Source organism: Antechinus flavipes, chromosome 2, assembly GCF_016432865.1.
Source record: "Antechinus flavipes isolate AdamAnt ecotype Samford, QLD, Australia chromosome 2, AdamAnt_v2, whole genome shotgun sequence".
NCBI classification, from domain to species: Eukaryota; Metazoa; Chordata; class Mammalia; order Dasyuromorphia; family Dasyuridae; genus Antechinus; species Antechinus flavipes.
The window spans coordinates 277,996,063-278,010,521 of record NC_067399.1 but is presented as its reverse complement, the minus strand read 5'-3'; the positions used below and the strand labels follow the sequence as shown (position 1 = coordinate 278,010,521).

General features: G+C 38.2%; 1 protein-coding gene across 2 annotated transcripts; it reads left to right on the top strand.

The window, feature by feature from the left end:
• Window positions 1-2,192: 2,192 nt before the first annotated feature.
• On the top strand, window positions 2,193-14,043 carry PATL2 (PAT1 homolog 2). 2 transcript variants are annotated; one of them, XM_051977231.1, is made up of 16 exons: window positions 2,193-2,231; window positions 2,940-3,036; window positions 3,496-3,656; window positions 4,224-4,304; window positions 5,426-5,568; window positions 6,601-6,693; window positions 6,926-7,067; window positions 8,397-8,517; window positions 8,615-8,712; window positions 8,914-8,964; window positions 9,255-9,388; window positions 10,100-10,259; window positions 11,142-11,282; window positions 11,812-11,912; window positions 12,968-13,117; window positions 13,549-14,043. In XM_051977231.1, the coding sequence occupies exons 1-16, from the start codon at window positions 2,193-2,195 to the stop codon at window positions 13,571-13,573; spliced, it is 1,737 nt and encodes a 578-aa protein (XP_051833191.1). In that variant the 3' UTR covers window positions 13,574-14,043. The 2 variants fall into 2 exon arrangements, with proteins under 2 accessions (XP_051833191.1, XP_051833192.1); XM_051977232.1 differs by lacking the exon at window positions 13,549-14,043 and having other exon boundaries at window positions 12,968-13,121.
• Window positions 14,044-14,459: the final 416 nt, after the last annotated feature.

Here is a 14,459-nt window from a genome sequence, read left to right as displayed (position 1 = left end):
GAATAAATAATATGTATAGTGCTTTACAAACCTTAAAGAACTTCTTGTTATCTTAATTAATCTTCACAATGCTTCTGTGAGCTAGGCAATAATACAAACATGCATTTATGTATTACTTTAAAATTTGTAAATTCCTTTATATTTTTAATCTCATTTTTAAAGATGAGGCAACTTAGGCTCAGAGCAGTTAATTTGTCTATGTTCACCAGGCTTTTCTATGGCCAGATCAAAAGATGTGTCTGTATTTCATGATTATTGGTCATCTTGAGATGCCGCCTTTTCTTTTCCCTCTGAGAATCAGAATGCAACAGGCTTCAGATTTATTATCTACCCACAGGGAAATCAATCCAAAAGTTGGACAAATAGATATTATTTTGAAGAAAATTACTATCTCCAAATAGCTCTTACTCACAGAAGTGTACATTTCCAAGATAGGCAAAGGAAGTCCTCCACATATCTCCTGCTTGTTTTTTTTTTCCTTTCCCAGATGAGACTATCCACAGCTGTGACAAAAATAACTTGGTTAAATTATAACAGGAAGGAAATCTGGGGGCAAGGTATTAGCCAAGTCTTGATAAGATGGGGAGGCCCATCTGAGTCTGAAACTATCACACACCTGGATTTGTTTTTAGATACCACAGAGCAACAGTCGGTTAACTTCTCTTTTTTTGAAGCTTCTGCCTGTACCGGAAGCTTCGACAGCACCAGCATCAACAGGAAGCACTACCTTCTTCATATTGACTACAAAAAAAAAAACTTGCCTAAGCAGCTTAGCAAATCACTTCCAGAACCCTGAAATTCATTGTTTGGCCCCTTTCCCAAAATTGTCAAAGTAAGTGATTTATTAGTATTTAAAAAACAAAACAACAAAAAATCCCAACAAAACAGCTGAAAAGCAATTAGCTGAAAGTATTTAACCAATCATGATTTCTGAGAAAGTACACTTCCCATCTACTTGATTTTTTTTTCTAGTTCAGATTTCTGGCCTTTAGTAATAGAGTGATCATACCCCCTAGCATACATGAATAGCTCTAGACTGCATCTTAATATGAAAAAAAAATCTCACTTTATATCCTGCCATAGAAAAAATAGTAATGTGTGGAGTTTCAGCTGAGTGCAAAGCTTGTGGTCACAAGAAAAAGCAGTTTAAAAAAAGTAGATTGTCTTCAGGTGGTCCTGTGAGTTTGATTATTTCCTGGCTCTGTACATCTATCTCACTCATATCTTTAGGCATCTTCTTAAATTCAAATCTGACCTTAGACATTTACTAGCTGTGTGACTCTGGACAAGTCACTTAATCCCGTTTGCCTCAATTCCTTATCTATAAAATAAGCTGGAAAAGGAACTGGAAAACCACTCCTTTATTTTTGCTGAGAAAACACCAAAAGAATTGACTTTAACAACTGAACAGCAACAAGTTCTAGACAGGACTCTCCATTGCTATTTTTAAAAAGCACGGTAATTTTTAAAAAGCATGTTAAAAAAGCATAATTAATGCATAAACCTTTTTGAAAATTAAAATGATATGGCTTTCAGGCCCATTTGAGTAGTAGAAAGTACTGGTTAGAGATGGTCAGTGAAGCAGAAAGCATATTTTCCTGTGCCAGAGTCCTGAAAATTAACCAGTTCTTCATAGATGCCTATTCTCTAATTCTCTAACCATTGCTAAGGTCAGGAAGAGCTCCTCCTCACAATTCTATTTGCTGAATTGTCTCAATGCACCCATAACTTTTCTTCCTTCAAAAATGGCTCTCATTCTCTGAGGTACCAAGGATAGAGGGAACTACAAATTCTCCCTTCCTATATAATTCCAAACAAGCATAGACTTTGGTGTGCAGCTTCTAGTATAATGGAAGAGTGTAGGATTTAGAGTTAAAAGATCTAGGCTCTTCTTTGCTCCTCACCATCCCAAATTACTTAAATCTTGCAGGAGATTAGATAATCTCCAAGATTCCTTCTAATCTAAACCCTATGACCCCATAGGTTCTAGAGACCTCTTATTCTCAGGACACCCCATTTTCAGTCATTCAAGCTTTTCCCCGTTACAAGGTATTCATTATCCCCTAATTACGTTCCTACTAAAATCCCATGAGCAGAGAGTGCTGTTTCTTTAAGGAGAGAACAGAGTGTGGGATTGAAAACCTTTAAAAAGCTGGGAGCCAAAGCGGCTCTGCCCCAGAACAGGTGTTGCCATGGCTGGATGTGGTCAAGCTTTCACTGACAGCCAGGCTGTAAGTGTAAAGGGCAGAATAAAATCTCTCTTAATTTCTTCTCATTGATAACGGTTTCACCACTTCTTCTTGTACTAGCAGCGAAGTGCCAGTGACTTCATTCAGCACCACTTTCTCCTTCCTCTACTACCTTCTCAGGATATCTTGGGTTGGTGAGAGCTATAGTGGACAGAGTTGCCTTCAAAGCCAGGAAGGCCCAGGCCTAAATCCTGCTTCTGACAGACCCTGAGTACATCACCTAATGTTTTAGTGCTCTAGGTGCTCTCACTTTCTAAATTACAGAAAAGGTGTTGACCTATATTGGTAGAGAGAATTTTCTAGTCCAAGAGTTATGTATATAAATTTTCTCGAAGGTCCATTTCCTAGGGCAACCTTGAGTTGGAAGGTTGGAGTATAAAGCTTATTTATTCTAATCAATCATCTTCTCTCCGTCTTCTCCCTCCTCAGATCTGAACCCAGGTTCTCCTGACTCCAGGACCATGGTAGTTCTTTCTTTTCTTTCTGCCCTGGGGATATGTTAATGGTTCACAGAGACTAAGTTTGTCTTAGGCAAAGGCAAAAGAGTTGCCTTTTTGGCGTGTTAAGTAACTGCTTCCTCTTGGCCTGGCAGCTCTCCTGGATGGGACCTGAGTCTTTTCCCACTGGGTAGGGGTTTAATTTAACCTTCTGGTGGAAGAAGGACGTCCCTAAGGGTTTGCCCTGTCATAGGTCTTAAAGGATTACTTTTTGGAAAATGAGAGTCTGCCTGTGGAAGAGACAGCAGTTGAGGCAGTCGACCCATTTGACAAGATGGATTGTAACACAGGTATGCTGGGGAGACACATAATGTCAAGATGAAAAGCTGGGGGTCAAGGAATACAGGAACACGCTAGGAGGAAAAGGATTGTTAGGGCAGCTGGAACTCATACCCAATTATAAAGGCAACATCAAGGTTTTTTAGGTATGGGGAAGAGCTGACTGAGGGTTTTTATTTAGAAAGAAGACAATAAAAATGTTTGAAACCAGTCAGGTTTAGTGTATTTTAAGATAGCTAAGTATTCAAGATAAGTATTTTAAGATCGTGTATTTTAAGGGCTTGTTTATATGCATGGGACATTCAGAAGAAGTGATTATTTACATAATGCAAAGAATTTTGTGTATTAGGATGTTAAGTATAGATTAGGGTCAGAAGCAAGCTGTGGTGGGGATAGCCAGAAAGTCATTTATTTAGGCTGGGATATAAATGATCTTCCTCAATCAGAGCTCTGGGTTGCCCTTTCTCTAGACTCAAACTTAATGGAACAAGGACCAGGCAAACCTGTTGGTCTCCAGGTCCCTGAGAAGGCTAGTAGAACCCATGAGGAAGAAGACCCCGAAGAAGAGGAAGAAGAGGAAGAGAATGATTTGGGAGATCCAGCAGTACTTAGTGCTATTCATACTGCCCAGGTGCTAATAGGGGAAAGGATCTTGTGTTCTCCCACACTCCCATCTCTCTCACTCTCATTTCTCTGTTAATTTTCTCATTGGCCTTAAATATTGTCCTGAATTGTAGTAATAATATTTTGCTTAGGGACATAAGAAACTATTTCTACTTAATTTTGACCTTCATATCGCCCTATTTTTGTGGCTTGTTTTGCTTTCTGTAGTTAATAAATAAGAAAAGCATAGGAGAAGGAAAGATGGCATGGATTTCCCCCCCCCCCCCAAAAAAAAAAAATAAGGCTGTTTTGATTCAACAGAAAATCTAAATTTCTTTAAGCCTGTCTTTGCATTTCCCTGATTAGAAGGATAAAATCTAGATGAATCAATCTGAAGTCTTTTTATTCTAGGGAATTACCCAAGTAGTTCTCTTAAAGGAGGGAGGATGATTCTTTTTGAAATGGACTTAATATGAATAAAACTGGTGGGAGCAATGAATGACTGGCTAGCCTTTTCACATCCTGAGGAAATAAGGTAGGCCTTTGCATAGGATGACAAAGTCCCAAATAAGAGTAGGTTTTATTCTTATTGTAGAGAGGACTCAAGAGCTCTTCAAAACTTAAGGCCTCCAATATGCTTGGAATGTCTCCATTATCCTTACACTTTCTGTGTCAGGTAAGTTAGCTACATTCTCAATCTTATGAAAGAGTTGGCTGAATGCCTGAAAGAATGAAAATCTAAGACATGTTCAGCTGCTCCCTATTTCTGTAGCACTGAGTCTTCTATGATCCTTGCTCTGGAGAATAATAGTTAAAATGGGTGACACACCAATGGGTATACAGAGATAGATGTTCCTCTATCCTATTCCCAGTTGTTTATCACTACAGTGAGCTAACTTTGCAGTGAGGTATAAGAACTGAAATAAAGTAGTGGGAGAGAATCCTAGTTCTAATTTCATTTCTATGTCTTATTCATTCCTTGAATTTAATAGCATTAGATTTAATAGTAGAAGGGGAGACCCCTTCAATTATATTATTGGGATAATATCTTAGGAATATTATTATCTAAGTGGTTGGGGACCTGACAGAAATACCTGGAGAATAGTAGAGGAAAGAGGCCAGAAAAGCAGCAACCTTTCAGCTGTGCTGAACAAATGATAAAGCAGACCTGGTGACAAACAAAGGGGTAGGGAAAGAAAGAAAGGAAGTGAAAGAAATAAGCTCACTCTTGTTGGATAAAGAAGGGGGAAGAAAAAAAGGATCCTGAAACTGGGAAGTCATATGAAAGGGACATAGACAAGGGCTGACTCACTGAGGTTAACAAGAAGAGAAGGAAATAACAATATGAATGGAACATCTTATGCTGGTGAATTTGTTTTAGCAGTATTAGGACAATTTATCTAGAAATGATATCAAAATTCTATTTCACCTACACACCAAAAAATGTGTAGAATGGCATGTGGAATATCTTTCTGATAGTGTTTTTTCTTAATTTCCTTGAGTTTTTTTTTAATGACATATAAATTTCCAGGGGAATTTATAAATATAAATATATTAAAACGGTGTATAAATTTCCAGGAGGAAATGCTGTTTGAGATATAAAGTCTTAGGAAGATATACAGTTCCCAGGAAAAAGAAGTCCATGAGGATGGTCTGCAAATTTAAAAACAAGAACAACCACCAAAAAAAAAAATTACTTAAGGGATTATGTGAATAGGAGAAAGGTTGGGAGACTTGAAATGGAAGTATGTGGTCAAATAAGACCCTTCTTTCCTAAATCTTTAAATCTTTCCTCAGACAATGGATTATTTTTCTCCAATTTCTTTCCGGTCTACACTCCCAAGTGCCAGTTCCTCAGCACGACATTTTGGACTTCAGCTGTCCTCACCAGACCCATCTCTCTTCTACAATCTACCAACATCGAGGCCCCTAAGACTCAGGTACTTTAGATTATGGAGATTGCCAGAACTTTGGATATGTCCTTCCCATGACTAATTCTTAGGAGTATTAGTTGTAGTTAAGACCATTGTATCCTTTGAAAAAAGAATCAAAATTCAAGCTAGAAAGTAGCCTTGGGAATCTTTTCTGAATCCCTTTTTGAAGCTTAGAGAAATTGATTTGTCTTAAGTTTACATGGCTAATAAATTGTTGGCAGAGCAGGGGTTTAGACTTGGGTTTCCTGAATCCCAATTATGTGTGTTTTTGACCTATTGTATTGTTCATGTACATGCGCGCGCGCACACACACACACACACCCCCACACACACACACCCCACAATCCACACACACTCTCCTTCCCTTGAATCTCCCTACTTTAACACTAGGATAGGTTCAAATAGGAAGGGAGTTCAGCTGGGACTCTGGAAGTTCTTAAAATCCCATTTTAAAGAGTGTCTCTTTATAGAGGTCCTCTGAAAGCAGAGGTGCTTAACTTTATTTGTGTCTTGGACCTTTGTACCACTCTGGTAAAGCCTATAGACCCGATACCCTAATAATGTTTTTATATGCAAAAATACAGAGGATTAAAAAGAAACTAATCACATTGAAATAGTTGTTAAAATGTTAAAGAAAAAAAAAGTCCACAGACTCCAAATTAAGATAGTTTGTCCTTTTTTAAAATAGCTTTTTATTTTTCAAAATACATGCAAAGATAGTTTTCAACATTCATCCTTCCAAATTTTTCTCCCTCCTTTTCTCCATTCCTCTCCCCTAGATAGCAAGTAATCCAATATAGGTTAAAAATGTGCAATTTTTCTAAACCTATTTCCACATTTATAATGCTGCACAAGAAAAATCAGATCAAAAAAGAAAAAATGAGATTAAAAAAAAAAAGGCAAGCCAACAATAACAAAACAAATAAAGGTGAAAATACTATGTTGTGATAAGATCCTTTATCTTGAAGGAAGTTCTGATAAATACCACCATAAAATAGCTGCTAAGAACTTGCTACTGTATCTGAGTTTTCTTTGTAGCCTTCCCAGTCATGGGACCCAGCTGCATCCCCAGCACCAGCGGATCTTACAGAAGCAGCAGCAAGAACAACGGTGTGGTCCTAAACACCAGAGGTAACATTAGGCAGCATACAGGAGCAAGAGATTTGGATGTGGGCAGTTCCCCCTCTGAGGGGTAATATAGACCCAGAATGTCTGCATGAATTGGGCTCTCCCACCCTTGTCATCCCTGTCCCTGCCCCCATTCTTCCCACTGAGTTCTACTCCCTTCCCAGCCTCTCTTTTGGGAGAGTGAGGGGGCTAAGAGAGGTCCAGACATCAAAAGAATGCTCTTCCTTACTTAAAGTCCCCGTGTTGGGAAACTGTGGTCCCAGAAGCCAGATCCCTATGCTGGTCTCATGAATCAAAGGGAGAAAGACTGGGTGATCAAGGTACAGATGGTCCAGCTGCAAAGTGAGAACCCTCACCTGGATGATTACTACTACCAGGTAAGCTGCCTAATTGTGTAGGAGTGGAGTGCAGTGGCAAGAATGTTAGATTTATAGATGAAAGAGATCCAGATTCATGTCCTGTTTTTTTCGCTTACTATTTGTGTGATTGAGCAAGTCGAAAGGCTCCTTTCTGGGCTTCACTTTCTGTATATATAAAATTAAGCCTTTGGACTGGATCACCTTCTAAAGTTCTGCTAGCTCTAAATCTATGATCCTTTGAAGTAAGGATTAAACAGGTGGAGCCCTGACTTCATAGTACCAACTTGGATATGTTTTGTTTCCTCGTAGCAGAAATTTTTAACCAGGGGGATCTATAAACTTGGATGAGGAAAAAAATTACATTTTTATTTTCACTAACCTCTACCTGAAATTTAGCATCTTATCTGATCACAAGGGTAAGCAACAAGCTAGTCTTATTAGTAGTACCTATAATTTTGTGAGCAATAGAAATCAGAGGTCTTTTCATATATTATAGTTGTTATAGATGTCTTGAAATATTTCTGTTCATTACTACTTCACAGTGACCATAGTTGTTGGAATCACCATTATATCATATTATCATAGTCTTCATTTCTGTATACTATATTTTAATATAATTGGTTTCTTTTGTAACCCCAATTTATTTATTTAAAAACATTATTCTGAGAAGGTATCCATAGGTTTCATCATGATACATATATAGTATCATTCATGATACTAAAAAAAGGTTGAGAATTCCTGCCTTAAAAATATAATTAATGCATTTTTGATTGATAATCTTTCAATCCACTGTACAAGAAATGAAACAGGACCTTCATCCCTAAGTTGACTTAGTTTATAAGTAAATGAAGGTCAGAAGGTGTCAAATCAAAATTCCCAAAGCTGAATCTTGGAATGTGATCTCTACCAATGCTCTGACCTTTTTGGGTTGGCTAAGAGTCTCTATTTACAAAATTGAATCACTTTTTGGTACCCTGTGACCTGTTAGGTAGTAGCAAACATTAATACCCCTCCTTCTTTCTCCCAGGCAAGTGGTATTCCAGCCATCTTTTTGCCCCAAATTATTATTGTCTCCTCTCATTTCCCTAACCTCAAAACCAAAAAGCCCTATATTTTTCCCATTCCTATCTATTCTGAATTATTTCTAGGTCTTGATTTGCTTCTCACTTTCCACTTCTTTTGCCCATTTTCATTTTTCATGCTAAAAGGAATCCTCCCTCTTTGGAATAGAGTATAACGAAATGTTTTGACTCACTTGCTTCCCAGTCAGATATAGAACATAGTCCTGTGTCTTTGTTTTCCTTCCCATCCTTCTGTATGTTCTTCCTGCACTCCCCTTGCTCTCAGGAATATTACCAAAGGCTAGAAAGAAAACAGGCAGACGAGGAGCTGCTTGGTCGAAGGAACAGGCTAGAATCACCTAAATTGGTGACCCCTTACATTCAGAAGGCAGAGGACTATGAATCAGGTAGGAGTAGAACTTGCCATATTAGCAAGGATATACTTTCAAGTTTACTGGGGGGGATGGGCAGTGGTTAGGTATCATCTTGTTTGTTTTTTCCCAGTGGTTCGGATTGAAGGTTCCCTAGGGCAAGTGGCTGTATCTACTTGTTTCAGTCCTCGAAGAGCCATTGATGCAGTGCCCCATGGTTCACAGGAGCAGGTAGGCTTGTTGTGTACTTATAGCTTCTCCTTCTACTTATTATATTTTAATATTAGGCATATCTTAGTATTAGTTCCTTAAGTTGAATTCAAAAGTCAGGCCAAACCCTAAAATTGAGCTGTTTATTCAAACTTTACTTAAGATCCTAGGCTTTTTAATTTTTGGAAATCAGATCAGTAGCCAATATCCTTTTCTCTTCAGGATACAGCTATATATAATCAGAAACTTCAAGTACTATATCGGATTGAGAAGGTAAGACTGCTTGTTTAGCTCTTTACCAGCTCCTGAAGGATGAAGCCATGTGCTTCAAACAAATCCTCCACCAGATATTTCTAAACTTTTGAATCTGCCTTTTCACTGATTTCATGTTCTGGCCTACCTCAGCCTAAAAATCTCCCTTCCTAATAAAGTATAGAGATCCATCTATGATTTTTTCTAGTAGTCATACCTCCACTCATGCTAGTGTGTATGGAAAATTTGGGGAGGGAAGTTTACCTGCAGGATGGGAGTATTCAGGGATTTATACTTCCCCTTCCTTCCAGATGTTCCTTCAGCTGCTTAAATTGGAGGAGAATCAGAAGGGTAAACTAGCAAAGTCCTATTTCTATGAGCTGCAGAGCAAACAGCTAGAGAAGATCTATCAGGCCTTGAGGACAGGTGATGAGGAAAATTCAGAGTGAGTACATTTGACCCCCCACTCATTCACCCTAGGACTTATGGGATAGTTAAGGATATTACCCACAATTCTGATGGACGGAGCTCTATTCAACAATGAGATGATTCAAACCAGCTCCACTTGTGCAGTAATGAAGAAAGCCAGATATACCTTAAGAGGGGCCTGTGGGAACTGAGTGTGGAGTACAACATAGCATCTTCACTTTTTCTGTTGATGTTTGCTTGCATTTTGTTTTCTTTCTCAGCTTTTTTCCTTCTTTACCCGATTTTTCTTGTGCAGCAAGATAATTATATAAATATGTATATATAGATATTGGATTTAATATGTTTAATATGTATTGGACTACCTGCCATCTAGGGGAGGGCATGAAGGGAAGGAGGGGAAAAGTTAGAATAGAAGGTTTTGCAAGGGTCAATGTTAAAAATTTCCCATGCATATGTTTTATAAATAAAAAGTTTTAATAAAATTAAAAAGAGTAGGTAATAGTCCCATTCTGGGGGAAACCATACTTGGATCATTTCTCTAGAATATCCTTCTCGACAATCATTTCTACAAACCTGAGGTGCTTGGATCTGAATCCTCATTCTGGTACTTATGCATTTGGGCAAGTCACGTAATTTAAGAGCTCCATTTTGCTCTTCTGTCAAATTAAGAACATGACTGTTAAGGTCCCATTTAGCTCTCAATTGTGTGATCCAAACTCATTTGCAGGGAGGCAGCAAATGGACTTCTACAAGTGCTATCTGTGAGGAAAGGAAAGGTCCTTGTAGCCCGGCTACTACTACTTCTTCCACGCGATCAGGCAGTCCACCTTGTCCTATCAATCACAAGTCACTTGCCCTTCCTCATTCGAAGGGATACAGCTGATCAGGTACAGTGGGATTGGGCAGAGTACCTAACCTGTCAGAGATCAGTGATGATATTAATCTTTTGGAGGTTTTTCTAGAGGGATACTTCCATCGATCTGTATTTTTCCATGGTAAGGACTATGGATGGGGAACCTTTTTTCTGCCACAGGCCATTTGGATATTTATAACATCATTCATGAGCCATACAAAATTACCAACTTATAGAGCCAAAACCGTGGGAGGTTGTTGTACCTACCTTTCAGTTAATCATCACCTGTGGTCAACTATGCAAATCATTTCCTTGGTCTTTTATGGCCATCCTGATGTTTCCCATCTTTGATATATACCATGATTCATTCATGCCTTTATATGGTATAATTCTTATCTTATGATATAATTATATGATATAATATCTTAACCTGCCATCAATTTTTCACTTCATGTGCTAAGGATTTTCATCCAGATCATATGGAAAGAAAGGTAGCAGTAATTATTCACCAATGCTGTTTAGTTCTTTTCATGAATCAAGGAGTTAAGAACGCAAATTCTCATATGATGGACCTAGTCAAGACACTCAGTGATAGTGCCATGATGTCTATATACACAGAATTGTAATAGTTGGGTAGGAAAATCATGCTTGTAGGTGGTAAGCTCTAGTTCTTCTTTCCTTTAAGGCATCATGGAAAAAACGGGCTTGGTGTGGGGGTGATGTGGAGGGCAGTCTTAGGGCTGGAGGAGCCAAAATGATAACAGAATTGAGTTGAAAGACATCAGGAATGGTAGCCAGCATAACCCAACTACAAAGAGCTAATAGGAAGGATAAAAAAAGAGTAAAATGGAGAAGTTTAAATAAGTTTAGTCATGGAACAATGCCTTTTGAAATCTGGTCTTCCCCTTACCTACAGGCCCTACATATGCTGTTCAAGCCCATGGGAAAGTGTATAAATCTCTTGGCCTTTAGTGAGCTTCTCCAAGGACTTCAGAGGCTCATGGTGCTACAACCTGGATCCCAAGAGCGGCCAATCACTGTAGTCCTTCAGAACCAGGTATTGCAGTTTATAAGCTAGAGAGACTTGCCTGAACATAAGTCATTTCTAATTTGGGTAACCAGATCCCATTTAAGTGAATACCTCAGTGCCCCAGGAGTAGTCACAAATTGGATACTTATGAATAATAAAATATCCTGTAAGTCCTTTTCACAAACCTCCATGTTCCAGTCACACTGACTAGCAGTGTGACCTTGGACAAGGCACTCTGCTTGAGCTTCTCTCATTTGCAAAATGGAACCAGTAATAGCACCTTTCTCCTAGAGTGGTTATGAAGATAAAATGAGATATTTGTAAAGGACTTTGCAAATCTCAATGCACTATATAAATGTATAAAAGTATAAATGTAAAAATATTATTACCTTGGAAAAGACCAGAATTTCTTCAGTTCATGTAAAATCCTGACTATTTCCATAGAGGTTAAATTTCATTAGAGAGAAAACTTCCCTTGAATTAGATGAAGGAAGAAAAGTCTTGGGAGCCATTGACTACCTAATGTTATTTCTTGTCTTTGCTCCATTTCTTATAGTTTGGGATCTCTTTGCTCTATTCACTTCTGAGCCATGGGGAACAGCTGGTGTCCCTGAATTGTTCCCTGAAGCAACACAGCAACAATGATCTTGCAACTTGGTGAGACAGTATTCAGATACAGCAGCTTCTTTAACACTGTGTTATCTTTGTTCTGGGTTGGATATGATTTTTCCCGCCCTTATGTTCTCTAGTCTAGGTAAAGAAGAGAGGAAGTTTGAGTGAGCTCAAGGTAGCTTATCTTTGTACTTGAAGAATAGTGATAACTAATGGTCCCTTCTGTTCAGAAAAGTCTTTTGTAGCAGCAGACCAAGATACTAAGAGTAGGCAGGAGAGTCACTACCGGGTCTGTATCCCAGAGATTATAAAAGAAGGAAAAGACCCCACATGTGCAAAAATGTTTATAGTGGCATCTTTTTGTAGTAGTAAGGAATTGGAAATTCAGTGGATATTCATCAATTGGGGAATGTCTGAATAAGTTATGGTGTAGAAATGTAATTTAACATTATTGTTCTATAAGAAATGGTGAGCAGGCTATTTCAGAAAAGCCTGGAGAGACATGAACTAATGCTGAGTGAAGTGAGCAGAACTAGAGAAACAGCAAAATTATGTGACGATCATCAAATACAGACTTAGCTCTTTTCAGCATCACTGTGATGAAGACAATTTCAGTCGACTTGGGAGAGAGAATGCTATGTGTATCCAGAAAGAGAACTATGGAGACTGAATGTGGATTGAAGCATACTATTTTTACCTTTCTGTTGTGGTGGTTTGCTTTTTTCCTGTTTTGTTCTGATTTTTTCTTTCATAACATGACTAATATGGAAATGTGTTTGAAATGATTTGCACATGTAACCTATGTCAGATTGCTTGCTATCTTGGTAAGGAGGAGACGTAAGGTAGGGAAAGAGGAAAAAAAAATTGAAACTCAATATTACAGGAGATAATGTTGAAAGTTATCTTTATATGTAGTTGGAAAAATAAAATACTATTGAAACTTCAAAAAAAAAAAGAGTAGGCATGGGTATCTGTTGGCACCTGAAAAATGTGAAATTTCTTTGAGTGAATGAGTGATAGAGGATTGTCCCTGGTTTGTTCCCCAAGTATACCAGGCTCTGGTTAGTCCTACCTTACTGAAAGCTTTCTTTTCTCTATAGGACAGACATGGTAGTTCTGATTGCCTGGGAGATATCCCACATGGCCACAGCTTCTTTGGCAGAGCCACTCATTGTCCCCAGCAACCTCCTCTCCCTGTTCTGCCGTTATGTGGACAAACAGATAGTACAGCAATTAGAAGCCAGAATGGAGTAAGTAGAGAATGAAGTGATATAATAATCCTTATTTAAACCTCAACACAGTTTATATTCCATTTGCCTCCATATTCTCATTTCTCCAGAGTTTAAGATGGGCTGGAGGCACTTGGCTATGAAGTAGAGTTCCACAGCACAATACCTCTGTTCTTCTAACTCTTGTTTTATTCTATTTCCATTGTCCTCCAAACTATAACTTAACAAGAAAAAATGCTTCATCATGGGCATCCCTCTTCCCAAGGAATTTCTTGAATTGGCAGGCCTTTTGCCATATACTTAGTATCTGTGTTAAAGACCTTTTGCCTTCCAAGAATTTAAAACCTTATGAGATGTTTATGTAAACTGTATTTAGGATTCTTATGGTTGCATCAGAAATGAGTTAGTGGATCAAAGACTGTTCACAGATAGTTTTGTTTTTGTTTTTGCAGCTACGCCCCCATGGCTACCACCTGACTTGTTGGGGAAAATTATCCAGCCCACCTACATACCAGTCTATTAGAGCTGAAGTAGAAGAAGGGAAAATTCACTGAAGGAGCTGTGCCCTTGACAGTTGTATGAAGGCTTTTTTTATTTTCCTCAGTAGATGCAATGGAGATCCTGGGTTTCTTTACCCTTCTCCTATTGAGTACAGTAATTTAGAACCTTCAAGAATGGAGGTCTGGGCAGTGCATGATTTAAAGTGCTCATATAAAATTGGAACAAGTGGGTGTTGAAATATTGCTTTGATAAAGGTATTATTTAGCCCTACCTCTATTTCCAAAATAGCTTTTTCCCTTTTCTTCAGCTAAACATCTTTACCAGGGATAAATGATATAGTTTTTTTGGTTGTTTGTTAAATGAATGGGAATATAATAATAGTAAAGGGGTTTTTCCCACTAGTGCAGTGTCCTGCCAAATAAAAACATGAGGTATTTTTCTCGTGATCATCTTGTCTTTTTCCTTGGCTTTAAGTATTAGTCTTCTTTCAGAGAGAGGTCATTTCCCCTAACAATCATGAAGTGGGTAAAATGGTTGACTATATACCATAGATCCTAGACTCCTGAAGTATTTTTTTTTTCCTTACAAACAATGGGAAGAATTTCTCCCTACTTTCCACCAAATATCTTTTACTAATAACAAAAGCTAACATTTACTTTGTACTTTAAGGTTTGCAAAACATGTTGTCATAACAATCACTAATTGTTAACTCTAGGAAGTAGATGCTGTGGTGTTCTTTTTTCTTCTTTAAAATAATATATGAAATGATGGTTCTCTCTGGGGGAGAAGGTTTCCCGAGGAGATTTTCTGGAGGCAGCCTTAGTATCAGTTCAAATCAATAATTACCCCAAATGCAGCCAGC

Bases quoted from the DNA above. Each gene is read 5' to 3' on its own strand.
- PATL2 (XM_051977231.1), top strand. From the start codon at position 2,193: ATGGCTGGATGTGGTCAAGCTTTCACTGACAGCCAGGCT. The intron at 5,569-6,600 runs GTACTTTAGATT...TTTTCTTTGTAG, and splicing joins TCGAGGCCCCTAAGACTCAG to CCTTCCCAGTCATGGGACCC. The intron at 8,965-9,254 runs GTAAGACTGCTT...CCTTCCTTCCAG, and splicing joins TACTATATCGGATTGAGAAG to ATGTTCCTTCAGCTGCTTAA.